This window comes from Desmodus rotundus, chromosome 9 (assembly GCF_022682495.2).
Source record: "Desmodus rotundus isolate HL8 chromosome 9, HLdesRot8A.1, whole genome shotgun sequence".
Taxonomy (NCBI): domain Eukaryota; kingdom Metazoa; phylum Chordata; class Mammalia; order Chiroptera; family Phyllostomidae; genus Desmodus; species Desmodus rotundus.
The window spans coordinates 74,669,400-74,689,496 of NC_071395.1; the positions used below are offsets into that span (position 1 = coordinate 74,669,400).

The 20,097-nt window shown below is 42.1% G+C and overlaps 1 protein-coding gene across 4 annotated transcripts in view; it reads left to right on the forward strand.

Annotated features, from left to right (window-relative positions):
- ZZEF1 (zinc finger ZZ-type and EF-hand domain containing 1) overlaps nt 1-20,097 on the forward strand; it is a 110,624-nt gene that overhangs the window by 50,503 nt on the left and 40,024 nt on the right. For all 4 annotated transcript variants that reach the window (XM_053910560.1, XM_053910561.1, XM_053910562.1 and 1 more), the window contains exons 22-33: nt 557-723; nt 807-888; nt 1,714-1,915; nt 2,882-3,030; nt 4,957-5,197; nt 9,524-9,603; nt 11,708-11,801; nt 12,519-12,987; nt 13,646-13,810; nt 16,424-16,543; nt 17,255-17,416; nt 19,202-19,331. In XM_053910560.1, the coding sequence (XP_053766535.1) occupies nt 557-723; nt 807-888; nt 1,714-1,915; nt 2,882-3,030; nt 4,957-5,197; nt 9,524-9,603; nt 11,708-11,801; nt 12,519-12,987; nt 13,646-13,810; nt 16,424-16,543; nt 17,255-17,416; nt 19,202-19,331 (2,061 nt within the window). The remainder of the gene's footprint in view (nt 1-556; nt 724-806; nt 889-1,713; nt 1,916-2,881; nt 3,031-4,956; nt 5,198-9,523; nt 9,604-11,707; nt 11,802-12,518; nt 12,988-13,645; nt 13,811-16,423; nt 16,544-17,254; nt 17,417-19,201; nt 19,332-20,097) is intronic.

Sequence of the window (20,097 nt, forward strand, 5' to 3'; positions counted from 1 at the left end):
GAGCCACACCAGCCAGGGCTAGAAAGGTTGGTATTTAAAAGATGCTCTCCCTCACTTAAATTTACAGGATACAAAGTTTTCCCACTTTCTTGTTTGAGTCTCACAATAACTCTGTGGGAGTAGAAAGGGCATATGTTAAAAAGCCTATTTTAAAGGTATAAAGACAAAGACTAAAACAAAAAAGGAGGGAGGTGAGTCAATGGGCTCAGATTTGCCAAAATCCCAAATAGGACTCTAAAGTCTTTAAATTCCTAAGTCAGTGTTTTTTCCACTGGAAATTCATGCTAGTAGTGATTTGTTATAATTAGAGCATAAAAGCTAATCACAGAGTCACTATAGTGCAGTAAGAACCATGTCTACTCTGCCGAATGGTAAGTGTATGATGATGGATATATGCAGATGGGAATGTCAGGTGTGTTTGTAGCCCGTGCAGTGATCTGTGTAGGGATGTCAAGGGCTCTCTGTCTAGGTCACTGATACAGAAACACGGTCGGCTGCATATGGCTGGTTAGAAAGTGATGAAAACCTTTCTTTCTTGACTCATTTGTTTGCATAGCTGGATGTCGAGACTTGGCAACAGGAGCAGCCAGTGGTGTTACATACATGGACTAAGGAGTCTGCCCACAACTATGAAAATAATTGCCATGAGGTGTCTGTCTTTGTTAGCCCAGGGGCCACCTATTTTGAGGTGGAATTTGATGAGAGGTGTGAAACTGAAAAAAGGTAAGGCTCACATGTTCTTCTTTCCCAAGCACTATCGGACCAGAAGGGAGAGAAGGAAAGTGATAGAGATTATGCTTTCATAGGTATGATTATCTGGAATTTACCGATGCGAGAGGTGGGAAAACACGTTATGACACAAAAGTCGGCACCGATAAATGGCCCAAGGTGAGTGGTGTTTGTGGAGAGAGATGAAATGCCTACTTCTGTATCCTTTTGGCATCTCTCATCGGGTAACAGAGGTGTGGTCTTTGAAGAGAAGCATTTATATTATGCACTTGTAAAAGGAAGGGTTTATGTCAGAGTTCAGCAAACTACAGCCTGTCACCTGTTTTGTAAATGTAGTTGTTTGTTTTACACAGCCATTCCCATGTTTATGTATCATCTGCAGCTGCTTTGGCACTACAGTTGCAGGGCTTGAGTAGTCACTACAGAGATGCATGGCCCAGAAAGTCTCATATTTATTACCTGGTTCTTCATAGGAAAAATTTGCTGACCCTCAATTTATATCACATTGTCTAGAGTAGCAAGAAAAGGCCAGTGGGTCCAGGAGGGCCCAGACCATGGTAGTAAAAGCCGGGAGTCCATATTTCAGTGAGGTCTGTGTGATCTCCGGGGCTGGGAGGTCAGGGCTGCTTCAGACTGTTAACCTTCCCTCTGCTATCAGTGGTGTTGGATGGGAGCAAAGGCATGGGTCAGTGTGAGCTCTGGCTGAGCAGGTAGTGGGCAGATGGACATCAAGATTTAGAAAACTGACCAGCAGTTTTCTGCCAACTTTGCCTCTTCACAAGGTATGACTGAATTTTCTGGTTCAGCGACCCCATTGTACATTTCTCCTTTAGTAGCTTTGGTGAGGATGATAAGATACAATGGTGAGACTATAACCCAATTTTAAGTTTAGATTTTTTGAGTCATGAAGAATATGTTTATATTTTACTGAAATGCTGCCTTCTCAAATCTGTTTGACCACGTGATTTTTTTGTTTGTTTCTAGAAAGTGACCTTTAAGGCTGGTCCTCGGCTACAATTTCTCTTTCATTCCGACAGCAGTAACAATGAGTGGGGCTACAAATTCACTGTTACTGCTTACGGCCTGCCTGATGTTGCCGTGTCTTGGGGGTTAGATTTACAGCTTCTTGTTTCCCGACTGATGGGACGCCTTGCTTCCCAGTGCATGGCACTCAAGTCTGTGCATCGTAAGTCCACATACTGTCCCTTCCCTTCTTGCTACAGCCTCCTTGAAGACCAATGTGGTACTCTCTCTCGTTAAGTTGCCTCTACATAACGGAGGAGCAAAGGTATTGATAAAATTCCTTCTCGGTTTCCTTTAAACCAAACCAGAACAAAATGTCCACGTGACACCGTGGGGCAGGGCAAGTGAGGGAGCGAGCTGGTTTTTAGCAAAATTTCATCCGTTTTTTTGTAAGTGCATATTGGTATACTCCAACAAGAAGGCAGAAATGCAGACTAAATTAATTTTGTATCCTTTGTGTGGGTAGTTATATAAATATCTGAATGTAGATTTTATCTTAAAAGTGATTTCTTTTAGTGATGAAATTCATCCAAGAAACAAGCATTATATAGAATAAAACTTTCTAGAGTATTTTGTGTCTATATTATTTCTTGAGTTTTTCTGATTATAAAAGTAAAATATCACAGAAAAATTGCATGATGGAGAAAAGCCATTCTTAATCCTAACACCCAGAGGTAACTGTTATTAACATTTTAATTTATTTTCACTTAGTCTTTTTTCTATGTCTATTCATAAACACACAAGTGATAAGTATTTAGTTGTTATTTTTTACAAATTTAAATTTACAAACTGTGGACATTTCCCCATAATTCAACATTCCTAGTCTCCTGTTATACCCTCGAGGTGGTTCACGTTGTATGTTCAGCTTACTACACCGGTTAGTCATCGCAGAGGCACCTGGTAACTGAAGCTGTTCCACAGGATGGCAGCATTTCAGGACTTCTTGTGGTTTGGGTTCGTCTGGGGTATGTGTTCATAAGTTCACAGTTACATTCTGGTAGATGTGGGTGAATCCCTCCAAGTCTTAATAATGTCCTATTTTTAAAATCTTTTCTTCATCAGTTCAAAGATTCTTAGTATATTATTAAGGAAAAAAATAGAACTCTCATAAGCCTTCTTCTCTTTCCAGAGTTAGGAAGTAACATGGCAGTACCTCAGGCAAAAATGGCATTAGTCCTCAACTCCCCCTTGTGGAAACCTGTCTTCAGGCATCAGATCTGTCCTGAGTTGGGATTAGAAGGAAGCTGGCCCACTCATCCAGAACAGGATAGTAAGGAGGTATTTATTCTTCTGTTGTCGTTCTATTGGGAATGGAAAATGTTTACTAATATTTATCATGTTAAGTTATACATGTTTGTGTTTATGTCTAACCACCCACTAAGCTGTTAGTTCCTTCAGGGCAGAAACTACCTCTCATTCATTCAGTGTCCCCACTGTGTGCCACAGGGGCCAGTGCGTAATGGGTGTTTGAAAATTCTGAGTGACTCTTCAGGGAAGTGTAGTAGGTGCTCAGTAAATCTCTCTTGATGGAGTTGTTAAATAAGTTGAGTCTATTTTTAGTCCCCACTCAGTCAAGCTTTAGAGTAAATGATTTATGCTAAACTTTTTGCTCTTCATGGAATGGTAGCACATTATTTAGGCTCATAATATTTAAAACACTAAACAGGTTTGCCTGCTATTTCTTTTTCATCTCTCCTTCCCTCTGTCTCTACTGTACTACTTTCCTTCCTCCTTCCCTCCTCCCTCCACTCCCAAGTTATTCAGTTAATTGCTGAATCCAGGGACTTTTTCTCTCCTCTTAAATTTGGTTCTTTCAGACCCTCTCTTTTAATTCCATGTTAGTCGACCATCTGCTCTTACATCTAACTGCTACATCAGCCTCTTTTAGTGACCTTCTTATTTCTCCTTCTCTAAAGAGCAGGCTTAATTCAGGCTTTCTCCCCGTCCTTGCAGCCCACCAGACTTCATCCTCTCTTCTCTCTTCTGCTGTCATGTCTGCGTGAGTAGTTCCTGAACATCAGTATACAGCTCTGGCTCTTCCCCCAGACTCCTCATGCACCTCATCTCTTTTGGGTATTTTCATTTTAGTGCTCTGACGCCCTTTTAGTTCAGAAGTGTAAAACCAGGATGCTGCTGCCCCACCAACTGCTCGCTCCTGTTATTGTCGTTGTTCTCCTAGCACTGAGCCACAGCTCCCTAGCATCACCTTTATTCCACCTTGTTCTCACCTTTCTATCCAGTCAGCTGCAAGCCCTATGGATTTTTCCTTGTGATGTTCTTCTCTTTTCATTCCTTCTGTCTCCATCTTTATCCAGACCCTCACCTTGCACTTGCATTGTTACATTGGTACCTACCAAGTATTTTTTTTTTAATACTGCATTATCTTGTCATTCCATTGCCAAGCACCATTAATGGCTCCCCATTGCCCACAGGGTGAAGTCTAAACTCCTCAGTGTGACAGTCAAGGCTCTCTGCAGTCTCCTTTCACCTTACCTATCTGACTCTAGTTCCCACCACCCCCAGCTGAGACTTCAGGCCAGGTCAGTCTCCCCACTGACTCTTAACTTCTGCTAATGTTTGTGTTCCTGGGGCCAAACCTGCCCAGTCTTCACAGTCCAGCCCAAAGCCATACCCTCCACAAGGCTCTTCTGAGTTACTTTAACTTGCCAGGAACTCTCTCCTGTAAATTCTCAGCACTGCCCTGGCTGGTGTGGCTCAGTGGATTGAGTGCTGGCCTGCAAACCCCAAAGGTCACCTGTTTGGTTCCCAGTCAGGGCACACGCCTGGGTTGTGGGCCAGGACCCTGGTTGGGGACGTGCGAGAGGCCACTGATTGATGTATCTCTCGCACATCAATACTTCTCTCCCTTTCTTTCTCCCTCCCTTCCCCTCTGTCTAAAGTAAGTACATAAAATCTTAAAAAAAAAAAAAAAGTTCTCAGCACTGGGTGTCCCATTCTAGGCATTTGGCACTTCATAATATTTTGCTTTATGGTAGCACTAGTTTTAATGCTCTTAATGTTTTGTTTATGTTTACCTTTTTTTAAAACCCATATATCTGTCTGGTGTCCCCAGAGTAGCTTTAAACTTCCTGAGAGTATGCACGGCGTTCTATACTTCTTCAGCCTACTAGGTGTTCAGTAAACTTTATGTTTTGCAGGAATGCCTTAAACATAATGGTTTGTTGTTGTTGTTGTTGTTCCCAGGTTAAGAACATCCCTGATGACCCCTGCCACCATTTTCTTCTTGATTTTGCACAGTCAGATCCTGCTCAGAACTTCTGTGGGCCATATTCAGAACTTTTCAAAGGATTCATACAGGCATGTAGAAAACAGGCCCCAAAGACAGATATAGTTGCTGGTTCCACTATTGATCAAGCTGTGAACGCCACCTTTGCTGCTCTGGTGTATCGCACTCCAGATTTATATGAGAAGCTGCAAAAATATGGTAACTCATATTACAGGGAATCTTGTTCATCTGACGTCCAAATGCTAAGTTTTAAGAAAGCCTGTCTTAAGTGAATAAAATATTTTGAAATATAAACATATTTCCACAACTGTAGACTTCATCTTGTTAGGTCTACTTTGCCAGACAAAAGATTCATGACCAATTTGTAGTTAGCAGACTCGAGTATATGGCAAGTAGCCTTGAGTTTCCCAATTAGCAGACAGTTTGTCTTATCCAAAATTCTAATGGAAAACTACCAAGAAGTTTAATGGAAAGAAAGCTTAACTTGGGCTATAGTACCAGCTCAAAAACTAGAACTTGTGCAGCTTCAGGTTAACTGGACAACCTTTCTGCTTCTTAGTATCTTTATCTGTAAAAGTTTAGATTTGATTAGCTGTAACATTCTAAGAAATCCTAATTAAAACAATTGTTTAGGTAATTAGAATGTGCCCATAACCACGGAGGGAAATGTTGGTATTAGTTCTTGCCTTTAGACTTGCAGCTTCTTTTTAGCATGACCCCTGCTCAGCTTCCTCTGTGGGTAGCCTGCTCCACCATTTCTTTCCGCCAGGGATACGGTCTCTGTGTATTTACTGTGTGTGTAGCCTGCAGCCTAACAGGATTCACAGGCAGGAGAGTCTCTCTCTCTCCATTCGTAATTGTTCGGGGCAAAACATTTCAAACCCTACCTAAAGATGAGGTATGGGCTTTCCTGAGCACGTTGGCAGAGTATGTGTTCTTTCCATGGTGCAGATGCAATAAGCCGGAATAAATGCCTCCTTCCATTAGAGTAGGTGATTGACTGTTGCCCTTATTATTATCATTATTGATATTAATATTGAAATTATTATCACTGCTACCTTTATTGCTGAGTTCTTTGGATCTCATATTACAGAATTTACTTCCTGATTTCCAAAACAACTTGATTATATTAGTATCTCAAATATTAGTATCTCCTTTAAGAAGTTGCTCAGATAAATAAAATTACATTGAGACATGAGTGATTTGTGGAAACAACTGGGGAATGGGGACAACATGATTTATATGGTTTTTAAAAAATTCAATATATGTTTCATAATTAAACTGTGGTTAGAGAGCTGGACAGTCTTTGTTATCTGTGGGAACTTTCAGTAGAGGGATAGAAGCTTTGTGTTTTAAAAGCTGAGAAACAGAAAGTTTCCAGCTGGGGGAGAGTTCTGCAGCTCCTTTTCAAATCATGTTCAGATGCCACAATTAAATGTGAGAATTAGGAATATTTTGCTGAGTACAGATTGTTCTAAGAATGCCTACCACTGTCACTTTGAAGATATACATGGTTTCAGTTCTTTCTGTCCCCACCTTTAAGGGCTATTTGTGTGTGCTTTCGGGCTGAGCTACTTAAAGAGGGGTCCTTGTGTAGCTAATTTGCTCATATTTGTCTAAAAATTGGTTACCTTTTTTGATTAGAAATGTACAGGAGTTTTTCAGCTTGACTAAAAGCTACTCAAAGACAGGGACCATGTCTGTTTTTCTCAGCATTGTATTACTAGTGCCATTGTATTACTATGCTGGAATAAGTCCAGCATATTCTAGACTTCGGAAAACATTCATTGCAATATACATTGATTCAACAGAAGCGTCACACTGTTCTAGTATATATATTCTGTCGCTTCTCTTCATCTAAAAACCAAACTACAACTTTTTTGTTATTTTCTAATTATAAAAATAACCATTCGTGTAGAAACTTACAAAATACAGAACAGCATAAAATAATTATCAACTATGATCTCACCACTTTGAGAACACCTCTATTAACATTTTTCTCTGTATCTGCCTAGCCTTTTTTAATGTATTTTATTGATTATACTATTACAGTTGTCCCATTTTTTTCTCCCCTTTATTCCCCTCCACCCTGCACCACCCCCCCCCCGCCAGCATTCCCCACCACCCTTAGTTTATGTTCATGGGTCATACATGTAAGTTCTTTGGCTTCTCCATTTCCCATACTGTTCTTAACCTCCCCCTGTCTATTTTGTACCTACCATTTATGCTTCTTATTCCCTGTACCTTTCCCTCCATTCTCCCCACTCCCCCTCCCTGCTGATAACCCTCCATGTGATTTCCATTTCTGTGATTCTATTCCTGTTCTAGTTGTTTGCTTAGTTTATTTTTGTTTTTGTCCTTTTTTAAGGTTCAGTTTTTGATAGTTGTGAGTTTGTTGTCATTTTACTGTTCATATTTTTGATCTTCTTTTTCTTTGATAAGTCCCTTGAACATTTCATGTAATAAGGGCTTAGTGGTGATGAACTCCTTTAGCTTTACCTTATCTGGGAAGCACTTTGTCTGCCCTTCCATTCTAAATGATAGCTTTGCTGGATAGAGTCATCTTGGGTGTGGGCCCTTGCCTTTGATGACTTGGAATACTTCTTTCCAGCCCCTTCTTGCCTGCAAGGTTTCTTTTGAGAAATCAGCTGATAGTCTTAGGGGAACTCCTTTGTAGGTAACTGTGTCCTTTTCTCTTGCTGCTTTTAAGATTCTCTCCTTATCTTTAATCTTGAGTTATATAATTATGGTGTAGTTTGGTGTGTGCTTCCTTGAGTCCAACTTCTTTGGGACTCTCTGAGCTTCTTGGGCTTCCTGGAAGTTTGTAAGTTTTCAATTTGTTGCTCTTCCTCTTCTCCTTCTGGCACCCCTATGATTCTGACATTGGACCATTTAAAGTTGTCCTGGAGGTTCCTAAGCCTCTCCTCATTTTTTTTTGAATTCTTGTTTCTTCATTCTGTTCTGGTTGAATGTTTATTTCTTCCTTCTGGTCCAAATCCTTGATTTGAGTCCTGGTTTCCTTCCTGTCACTGTTGGTTCCCTGTACATTTTCTTTTATTTCACTTTGCATGGCCTTTACTTCTTCTTCTATTTTGCAACCATACTCAACCATTTCTGTGAACATTCTGATTACCAGTGTTTTGAACTCTGGATCTGATAGGTTAGCTATCTCTTAATTGCTTAGTTCTATTTTGGGGGCTTTAATCTGCTCTTTCATTTGGGCCATATTTTTTGTCTCAGTGAGCCTGTTACATAGTAAGGGAACGGAGCCTTAGGTATTTGCCAGGGCAGAGCAACCCACGTCACTGCATTGTGGCACTGTATGTGGAGGAGGTGTCTGAGAGGGAACAATGCCGCTTGCTCAGCTCTCAAGCTGGCTTTCAGTCACTTCCCCTGCTACCCAAAGCAAATTGGGCCCTCCTGGTGCTGATTCCCGGGTGGGCGGGTTTGTGTACGTTCTAGGACCCTGTGGGGTCTCTCCAACGAACTCTCCTGTGAGATTGGGAGTTTCTCCCACTGCCACAACCCCACAGGTTTTTACAGTCAGAGGTTTTGAGGCATTATTTCCCCACGCTGGAACCCTGGGTTGCTTGGTCTGTCTCACTCCTCAGTTGTTCCTCCCAGTTTATCTGCACACAAATGTGGGACCACCCAGTCCACCAGCCACCACTTTGCCGGGAGTCCTCTCCACCCTGGCTGCCTGTCTTCTCCCTTCCTACCAGTCTGGATGAATGTTTCTTCTTTAACTCCTTGGTTGTTGAACTTCCATACAGTTTGATTTTTCTGGTAGTTCTGGTTATTTTTTATTTTAAATTTGTTGTTGTCCTTCTTTTGGTTTTGCGAGGAGTCAAAGTGTATCCAACTACGCCTCCATCTTGGCTGGAAGTCTCTACCTAGCCTTTTGTCTGAGTATATTTATCTGTGTACACGCACACACACGCATGCACACACGCATACGGGGTGGGGCAAAAGTGGGTTTACAGTTGTGAGTACACGAGAGCAGTTTATTCTTATTGTCTATTAATTATGGTATTGTTTTCCACATGAACAACTATAAATCTACTTTTGTGTACCCTATATATGTTTTTAATGTGTATATTCTTTTCAAATAAGACAATTTTTATACTTTTTATAACCAGACATTTTTATTTAATATATACCATGAAGTTTTTCTATATGTTAGTAATTACTTTTACTCACTTTTAGTATTTTTTATATTACTTTCAACATTTTTATATCTTTTGTATTTTTACTTTTAATATTTTACTCACTTTAATAGTATGTTTATTTCATATGTTGTTCACTTGAAAAGAGTTAGTTTGAAGTAACCCAGAGAACCCATTACAGCCATTTGTGGCTTAATCGGTAATTTTTCCCCCCAGGCCTCTCTTAACCACCCCCAATGTGTTAGTGTCAGGGAAAGGAATTTTTGTGTGGGTTAGATTGAGAAGCTACAGTGTGCTTAATGCTACAGTAGTGAATCGTGTTAGCTGAATGTAATCTCTTCGTCTCTCCTTTCCCCAGTAAACGGTGGGGGCAAGACAGCCCTGAGTGAGGAATTTGCACAGGTGTATTCCTTGGCAGATGGGATTCGAATATGGATGGTAAGATTTTCCTTTCATGCGATTTTCATATTTTTTAAATTTTCCCACCACAATATCATGGAATTAAGGTATATAACTCTCAAGAATATAACTTTTGGAATGTTTCTTAAAGTTTAGTGATATGAATGGATATAAAGTAATTTAGAGCCCTTGGAACCGTAATTTGGTGAGTACTGAGAAAGTTCAGAGTAAACAGGGCTCAGCTGAGACCCCCTCACACCCTTAGTAACTAACCCCAAAGGCCAGGAGGGAAAGCATCACTTTAGATACTGGGCAACCACTGATGGTCTTAGTCAGGGGGGAGGCCCCTGTTGAGGGAGAGGCCTTTCTGCAGGTTAGAAAAGCAGCTCTGCAGCATTGTTTGTGATGGCAATAAACTGGAGAAAAAAGGAGAGTGGACAAAAAGATTGTACGTTATGTTACTATATAATACTGTACTATAATGTAAAATGACAACAGTACAATAGTACAACAAAAAGGACGCAGAGCTCGTGTGTCAGCGTGGATGGTGCTCACAAACATGATGATGGGCCAAAACAGCAGGCTGTAGCTGGACTGCATAGGCACGGTATTCCATATATAAAACCTAAGGACAAACCAAGTCTATCTGTTATGTACACTAATATGTAGTAAAATTATACAAGTGCATGGAAATGATAAACACAGAAATCAGGAGAATTGTTTTTTTATTTTTGGGGCATGGAGATGAATATTTATATATCAGTATTATTTTTTATGTATTCACAGTCATCTTAATAGTTGCACTGGTAACTGGGGAAAAGTCTTGAACTTAGTAGAGGATAGATAATGAGATTGAAAGTAGGAGACTAATTGTGTGTAATTGTGATAATTAGATGAGGATGGCTTCTACTTACTCAGAAGATAAAATGATTAGACTGTGTGACTGCTAGGAGTGGTGAACAGGAGGCTGGAATTCAGGACCACTCCCAGGTCCTGGGTGGGGTGACTTGGGGGACGGGAGCAACACTGACCAGAACAGAAAAGGTGGTCTTGGATCTGAGAGTGGGCACGGAAGTTCGCTGTGGGACATGCTGAGTATGAGGACATTTAGTTGATCTGAGACATCTGGCTGGAGAATTAAGTAAATATGAAAGAATCTAATTGGCCGATGTCTCACAGAAATGTCAAGTTTGAAAAAGGAGCTTTTAATCCTTGGGAAGTTTTTTTAAAATGTATGAGTTTATCCAGGAACATAGCCTTGGACAGATCCACAAATATTGGAACATAGTTGGTGCCCCAAAATACTGGATAGATAGAGGGAAGCCAAAATGAACAGGCTCTCTCAAGAGAAACTGAAAGTTATTGGCATCAGAATGGTAGGAGAATCAGAAGAGTGTGCTGACAGAGAAGCCAAGGCAGTAGTAGCAGTGTAAGAAAAAGAGCGTCTGATAAAGTCAGTTACCGCACAGTCAGTTCAAGTAGAAAAGATGTGGCAGTTGCCAAGGCATGTTGTAGATTGTGCCTCTGGTTTTTGCATAGAACGGACTGCTGACAGTTGGACAAGATGCCAGCTCTCTCTCCAGGACTTCGGCCTCTGGTAAATCTCACGTGGCTTTCTACCAGGGCTGTCAGCGCTGTGGTCCACGTTGTGACCATTGCCTGCATGGGCACCAGAAGCCCCGTTCTCTGCCTGGCAGTTTAGGCATAACTTAGAGGTGCCCTCATCTGAATAGAGATCAGATTTTGGTCCAGCCTCTGTAGCCATCTGGGTGTATGGCCCCTGCAAGACCCTTCCCTTCTCTGGATCTCTGCTTGTTCATCTGTACAAGGAGAGCCTTAGATAAGGACCCTTCCAGTTCCAGTGTTCTAGGATTTTTTAAATAATAAGGTCATGGGTATAAACACCTCCCAAATAACACATATTTGAAAAGAAAGTAGTTTTGCAGATACAGCTTTAGACAGCTTCACAACCTGGATTACTTCTAGGACTACAAAGCAAGTCAATCCTATGTCCTCATCAGCTGAACAGTAACTATAAAGTTCTCCATGATCTCAGTACTGTGTGCTTTTGAAGTAGTTGCTGTGGCTGCCCTTGCTGCCGTGCCTGGACAGCCTAATTATGTGGTTCAAATCCTCCCCCTAGTTAGAGATGAAGCAGAAGTCCCTGGTGAGCCTGGGGAACGAGGCCGAAGAAAAGTGCGGGTCAGAAGTGGCTGAGGCAAACCCTGAGAGCCTGGGTGAGTGCACCAACACCAGCTGTCATACTGGGCCTCCTGTCTCTCTTTCATAAGCACCCAGTGGCCCATCTCCGGATTCGTTCAGCTGAAGCTGTGTTGACCTAGGGAAAGTAACAGAGTACTAAGTTTAGCTTTTAAGGATGTAGAAACTTGCTCTCTTGCTTCTTTCTAATTACTTCTCTTTGGAGGCATCAGTTGTTTTTGGAACTACATCTTGTTAGGTTTTGAAAGTGTGCTAACGTTGAATATTCAGTGAAATTAAGGAATTACTGTTAAATTTTTAATGATATTATGGTTATGTTATTTTTTTAAGCTTCTTTTTTTAGACAAATACACTGAAGTTTTTACAGTTGAAGTAATGTGGTGCCTGGAATCCACAGGGCAGTGGGGAGGGGTGACACGGGACCGGCCTTGGGCTGGTAATTAGTGAAGTCGGGGGAAGGCACACGGAGGGCGTCTTTTTACTGTTCTCCCTATGTGTGTGTTTGAGATGACCCAAAATAAAACTTTTTTTAAGTGTGCAGTTAGTGCTGGGAAGATTTTGGCTAATATAATGAGATAAAATTCAGTTCTGTTCTGCTGATAGATATGTATATTACTGTATGAATGGAGGCATTTCTTGTCCTAAACTGTAGAGTTTAAATAGATAATTTTCTCTCTAAAACTAGGCCATAAGTTTAATTTTTACTTTTTTCCCATTATCTTTTTTGCATTTAGCGAAAGAATGTATTCAGAAAAGTCTCCTATTGCTAAAATTTTTGCCCATGGGTATAAGTTCAAAAGAAAGCTGTGACAGTTTGGTGACTACAGATGAAACTGATCATCTGCAGCCACTTGACAGGCGCCAGAGGACAAGCTCTGTGGTAGAGGAGCACTTCCAAGCCTCCGCATCTCCCACGGAAGCAGCTCCCGCTGCTGCGGGAGACAGGAGTCCTGGCTTGGATGTCCAGCCGAAGCTGCCTCCCAGCAGTGGCCCTCCTGCCGCAGAAGTGTCCTCTGCCACAGCCGAAGAACCCTCGTCACCTTCCACTCCCACTCGGCGGCCTCCCTTCACCCGAGGGCGACTCCGGCTACTCTCCTTCCGATCATTGGAGGAGGCCAGACCGGTGCCCACAGTAAAAGAGAAATACCCTGTGCTGAAGGATGTCATGGACTTTATTAAAGATCAGTCACTCTCCCACGAGAGGTGAGCCACGCATGACCTTTCCAGCACTTTCTTTTTTCAAGCCATAGGTACCTAGTCTATTCAAAGGCTTGAAAGCTCATGTTAAGAATGAGCAAATAATACTTGAAGGATAGATCAAGATTTGTTTTAGAATGTTTAAGGAAATAGTGATTTTTTTCTTCTTTTCAAGAAGTACTTTTTCATTTAAGGTTTGTACAAAATATTGTATATAAATTATATCTCAACAAGATAAAAAAAAAAAAAAGACTGTTTTGGTAGCTGCCACCTATAATTTTGTCTAATTTTAACCCTGGGAGAAATTTAGAATTTGGAGTTATTTGTTAATGGACCTACATCTCTGGAAATATTTCAGGTTTTAATTTCTTATCCTAAGAATTAAGGCATTGTCTCTATGGGAAAGTAAAGATATCAAGGTTCCTTTTGAATTGTTTTTATATGGGTTGTTATGCTTCTGGACAGTTGGTGTGAACTGATTTGTAATGCTGCTGAGGAAGGACTACAAGAAGCAAACACATACTCTGCCCAAGTGACATTTCTGACTCCTCACAATAGTGTTTCCATTGTATTAATGTGGCATTAGAACTTGCGGGGGGGTATGTTTTCTTTCTGCCCCAGCTCAAGAGTTTTCTGGGTGTTCTGACTTGAGTTCTGTCTCCAGTGTTGTAAAGGTTCTTTCCCTGAGAAAAGCCCAAGCCCAGAGCATCCTCGAAGTCCTAAAGATAATTCAGTATTGTGCAGAATCCCTTGGGCAGCCTCATTGCTTCCATCCACCCTATATACTTTTTCTGTTGGAACTTCTGACATGCCAGAAAGAGTTCACCAAGTAAGTACAAATTACAAGTCTGCAAGAAAACAGGCAGTGGTCGTTTTAAAGAAATCCTTGTCTTCTTTAATTAATAATTCTGTCATTTCCATGTAAGAAACAAATTCATGTTTTTGGTCAGTTCATTCTCTCATCCTAAGGAAAAATGTGTTGTCTTTATCCTTTCAGTAGGTAAATACCAGGAACGTGTTTATTTCTTCTGATGAGTTTATCAGTTCTATTTCACCAGACAGTGAGGATTATATCCCCATATACCTATACTCATCATTTGGCTCCTGGAAGCTGTGAGATCAATTTAATGCTCACCTACAGTAATGATACTAATCTAAGTAATACCCCACAATATTGTTCTAATGTGCACTCAATAAATGCTTTCTGAGCCCTGGCTTGTGTGGCTCAGTGGACTGAGTGCTGGCCTGCAAACCGAAAGGTCATTGGTTTGATTCCCAGTCAGGGCACATGCCTTGGTTGTGGGCTAGGTCCCCAGTTGAGGATGCGTAAGAGGCAACTGATAGATAATTCCTCTTGTACATCTATGTTTCTCTCCCTCTCTTTCTCCCTCCCTTTCCCCTTTCCCTAAAAAAAAAAAAAAAAAAAAAAAAATCTTTAATACTTTCTGAGTGTTGACTGTGCCAGGCGCTGTTCTAGGTGTTGTATATACATACAGTAGTGGACAGGGCAGACAAGATCCTTGTTCTCCTGGAGAAAGAAACTCCTAGGATTTGTGCTTGAGCAGTTGAGTGGTTGGTGATACATTTTACGGAAAGGAGGGTATAGAAGAAACAGAGTGGGAGAAAGACAAAAAGTTTGTTTTGGCCACGTTAAGTTTGAACTGCTTCTTTCACATCCAAGTAAGGATATCAAGGAAATAGAGATAGGAGCCTGAAGTTTCGGAAAGAAGCCAGGAGCAGGGATAGAATTTGGGTACTATCAGTGTAAATAGATGGAATTTAAAGCCAGGAGACAGGTGAGACCTCATAGGAAGGGCACAGAGATGGACAAAACAGTGGCTCAGGACTGAGCCTTAGGGCCACTTCATTATTTAGAAGTCAAGTGGAGGAAGAGCGAGTGGCCATTGAGAGCGAAAACCAGGGGATGGTGGTGTTGTGGAAGCTGGGAGAAGAGTGTATGTCAGAAGCGGAATGGTTGGCTGTGTCACACGCTGGTGGAAGAGGCTGCATGAGGGAAGAGCACAGTGGGTTTGATAACAGGCTTCCTGAAGCCATAGGGCGGAAAACCTGCTTGGACTGGGTTAGAGAGAAGTGGGGGACAGAGTCAATAAAATGCAGACAGTATAGGCATTATTTCAAGAAATTTGGCCTTAAAGGGAGCAGAGGAATAGAACAGTAATTGGAGGAGATGTGGGATCAGTTGAGGGTTTCAAGAGCTGTGTGTGCGAAGGAGTCAGCAGTGAGGAAAATGCAGTGCAGGGAGGGAGGGATCAATGTAGCAGCAGTTGCATGAGTAGAGAAGTCGGCCTTTGACAGGCCAGGGAGACTGTCTGTGGTAGCAGGAGGATGCACAGCGTGGCCAGAGAGGCAAGTTAGCTGATAGCCTTGGTGGTACAAAGATGGGGGGATTCCTGTATGATGACTTCTATTTAAAAAAAATAAACTATGAGAATAATCATCAGCTAAAAATGGTTTAGGAGGAGGTAGTGGCAGTTTAAGGAGAAGTAGGAAGGTGTAAAGTAATCATAACAATTGAGAAAGCCAGTCTGATTGCCTGACAATTTGAGTGCCTATTTGAGAGCTTTGGTTGCGAATTTAAAGTGACCCTGGTCAGTTTGGTTGTGTGGTGTTGCTTCCAGCAACACTTAGCTGTTTTGACTTGGTATAAGATTTCTTAGGCAAGTACATGGACGGAGAAGAAAATGAGGACATTGGTGACTGCCCTCAGTCAATGCCAAGGTGTGATTGGCCGTGGACTCTAAGCTGAGAGCAAAGAGAAAGCATGCTGGGAATAGCGGGTAGTGAGCACGAGGGAGTGTCATGGGGTGGAGCTCCTGGGATTGAAAATGCTACTGTGGGAGTCCCAGCGCAGGTGAGCCAGATGAGAGGTTGTGCTCAGAGTGGGATGCTCTGAGTGAGAATTTCAGAGAGAGTGCCATTACTGTGCTGACAAGGACAAGGAAGTGACCATCAGGCTGGGGTGGCTAATGGGGTGGAGAACACTGGAGGTGAAGATGGCAGAGAATCCAGGGACTGAGGCATCGTTTTCATGGATATTAAAGCCTCCAAGGTGAAAAAGGTCAAAGATAGTGAACTTGGTGCTAAAGTCATCAGTGAAGGGAGGTGGAAGGGTGGGCACGACTCCATGGTGGTAATTTGTGAAAAATACTTAACACAGTATCTGGCACTCAGGTAGTGGTGGGAGGACGGTTTTTATATTAGCAAAGGAAGGTTACTGGTATTCCACACTCCTGTAGGCAGCCTTCTTGACCCAGGCTGTTTTGTCTGTTACTTTCAAAGTCATTGTATTTGTATTTGCTTAAGTTTCTGTGCTACTTCATTCAGCTTGCTTCTTCCTGGCTCTTTTTCCTGTAAGAAATAATGATTATTAAGTAAATGATGTTCTGACAATTAAGTGACCTGTGATTTCCTCTGTTTCTAGTTATTTTGGACACTTGGAAGGCTGTGGTGCAGATCTGCACAAAGAAATTCGAGACACTTACTATCGATTTGTTCTCTTTCTGGTTAAAGCAATCAAAGGATTCAGTAGCATAAATGACAGGTACTGAACAACTTTGTAAATTGTAGAAAAAAAATTATTTACACTTTTTCTGATTTTAAAATTAGTGTTGAAAATGTAAAAAGTACAAAGAGTAAAATGAAAACCCCCAATCTCACCATTTAGAGCTAATTGCTAATGTTAACTTAGTAGTATATTTTCTCCAAGCTTTTTTTCCTATATGGCGTGTGCAGATTTTTAAAGGGGGTGGGTCTTGGTTTATCTAAGAATTTGTAAATTATTATTTTCAGTTTTTAATGTAAATATTATATACAGTTTTAAAACAAATAATAAAGCCACTCCCCAGTCTTCTCCATGGTAAGTGGTTTAGACATAAACCTTAAATCAAATGGTTCTTCCCTACATCTGAGTTGCATAATCTCAGCTGCATAAGCTAAGTGGGGACTGGCCCTGCTCCTGCTGTTTATTGAGAGGTGGTTTTTACTATTCAGTCATTTTCCACCAGACATCCCCTACAGTAATCCTGGCAACGTGGAAACCTTACTCTGCTTTCACAACTCTTTTCTTTAAGCTGTTCTTTGAAGAGGGTTTGTATGGCGTGTGAGAAACTTGAAAGGAGAGTATCAAGAACCCAAACCAGCCATCTGGAGTTCCCTGTGCTTTCCCTTTCCAGTAAAACCAGCTCTCTGACTTGCATTGTGTCTCTGATGGGGATGTGCAGCTCTGATAATTTCACTTTTATGGCCTCTTTAGATCCTTGCTGCCTGCCTTGTCCTGTGTACAGACAGCCCTGCTTCATCTTCTGGATATGGGGTGGGAATCCAGTGATCTCACCTTCTTTGTTGACATTCAGTTACCAGATCTCCTCATGAAAATGTCACAAGAAAATATAAGTGTGCACGACAGTGTGATCAGGTAAGAACACCGTGCTGCACTCTGCAGTTCCTAGAGTAGAGTGCGGAATACAGGGGGCGTAGCACAGGGGTGCGGAGCGCGGACGCTGGAGCTAGGCTGTGGGGGATCCTGGCTTTGCAGCATACTAGCTGGATGACCTCGGGCAAGGTACTTACCTCTCTCTGCCTCAGTTTCCTCACCTTCAGAGCAGGAGATAATGATGGCACCGACCTCACAGGGTGGTGGGGAAGCCCTGATGGGTTCTATTCCCCAGTGTTTGGACCGGCGCCTGGTGCATGGCAGTGTGTGTAAGCCAGTTGGTGGCTGAGGTGCACACTTGGAGAAGGGGGATCCCTCTGCATTTTTGGAGACTCCTTTTCTGTTTTTTTGTTATATATGTATGTGGTTTTAGCCACTCTAACCTCCTGCACATTTTAAGGACTTAAGGTATGAGGAAAAAATAGTATGTGAAGGGTTTTTTCCCCCACCTTCAATGAGAGTCTTTTCACACTGCTCAAGTTACCCATTAACCATTCATGTGGGTAGGAAGAAGGGGGAAGAGAATGGGAAAAGCAAGAGGAGAGAATTAGTAGGAAATAAGTGAATGCGTTAACAACAGAACAGTTTTCATTCAGAAGAGAGATTCTGGGAAAAAGAGAATTAAAGCTGTCTCTTTGTTTACCAAACCGCAGCCGTTGCTCTGCTGTCAGATGGTGCTCTTGGCTGAGAGAGGGGACACAGAACAGGGGCATCAGCACACTGGCTCTGTACCTGTCAGTCTGCTCATTGATTCAGGCTTCATCTGCACCTAGGGATAGAGTCCTTGGGGTGGGACCCTATCCTTGCCTGCTAGTCCCTGGTAGCACCTGGCCCAGAGCTAAGTCTGAGCAGGCCTAAAGTCAATTTGTTGGATCACATGAATGAACAGATGTGTATTTGTTGGTTGGTCATCTATTTTTCATTTGTGGTTGAGCAAATCATTTTGTACTTAAAATTCTGATTGCTAAAACAAACTGTAACTGAAAGAATGGAGGTTTATAATTTTGCATCTAAGGAGCCCATGGATTGTCTATACGAAACTCTATTTGAAATGAGGAAACTGAGGACCAGGGCTGAGTGCTGTGTCAGGGTCTTGCAGCAGCTAGTGGGAGAGTCGAAGCCCCAGGGTCTCCTGATTCCTTCTCATGCTGATACCACCAGGGTATACTGAGCATGACTAAATCAGATTTTTTTAAAAAATTACTTTATTTGGCTCCAGTGCCTGGCACATAGTAGGTTCACCACAAATGGTTGTCAAGCAATTATGCCGTGTAGGTACAACTTTCAATTCTAGTTCCTCACCCATTGCAGTCTGCCCTGGAAAGGTTGTCTCCCTTTATTGGTATACAGTCATACCTCGGTACTCATCAGCTTCGGAACTCGTCAGACCCTGTACTCAGTGCATTTTGATGAGAAAAAATACATTTCAGCCCTCGGCACTTGCTCAGGACTCGTTGCACGTGCTAGAACTTACATGAGTCTCAGCGCCACCCCGCAAGAGAAAATGCTTTATCAGTCAGTACTCCTCGGTTTCACACTCGTCACGAGTTCTGGAGCTAATTAACAAGAAGTACCAGGGTGCCACTGTATATATTTATCAAACATCTGGAAAATCCTGGAATTTTTTGAAAGCAAATTGATCTCTTCCCCTCAGAAGTTTAAAAATATCCAATAATTTAGACCCCATAGGACACAGGGTCTGCTAACCAGCACTTTCCTGGATTGTTGGGAGAGGCATGCTTTTCTCTCTTTATGTCCTTCTTTCAGCCAATGGAGTGAAGAAGATGAGCTTGCTGATGCCAAGCAGAATTCAGAATGGATGGATGAGTGTCAGGATGGCATGTTTGAGGCCTGGTATGAAAAAATAGCCCAGGAAGATCCAGAGAAGCAGAGGAAAGTAAGACATTTCATCTAGAGTAATCTAAAGTGGTTTGCTAGGAATTTGGAGAGGAGAGTCTGCCTGGGGAAGTGCCAGCAGGCTGTCTCCTGAGGGGGCTCAGGTGGCAGAGAATGCCTTAGTGAGTCCACTGTCACCGATCATGGTCTCTAACCTGAGGGGCCCCGAATACTGACTTGACCACACTCAGAGAGTGACTCCCTCCCACAGAACTAGACTCAGAGAAAATCGGTTCATAAGGCTGAAGTATGATATTAGGTGCCATTTTATTAATTTACAGTGAGAAATAGAATTGCTGAAGGCCCTGGCTTCCTATAGACAAGCAACATGGGAAGCCACATTTCAATCAGAAGGTTGGCTTGGTGATCATGGAAGCAGCCATATGTCCACAGAGTCAGAGCTACGTGATTCAGATGCGTAAAAGCACCAGGCTCAGGTAGCCTGGCAGGTCCATCTCTCCCCACTAGGTGTTCATCAGTCACCACTGCATTGTGCCAGGCATCTGCAGCCTCAGATTCATTGATTCTCTTAGTATTGCATGCCTACTATGTGCCAGTTACTTTGCTCAGGTAGCACTTCTGTGGTGCTTGGATGGAACACACCAGCTTGGCCTTTGCAAGTTTTTCTCTCGTGTATCTTAATGTCTTACTGGGAGCAATTCGGTAGTTTTAGAGTGACTTGGCATATTCACTCTGATTTATTACTGTTGGGTGACTTAGTGATTTATTTCTCATATTTCCAGGCTATAAAGATAAACTGTACTGTG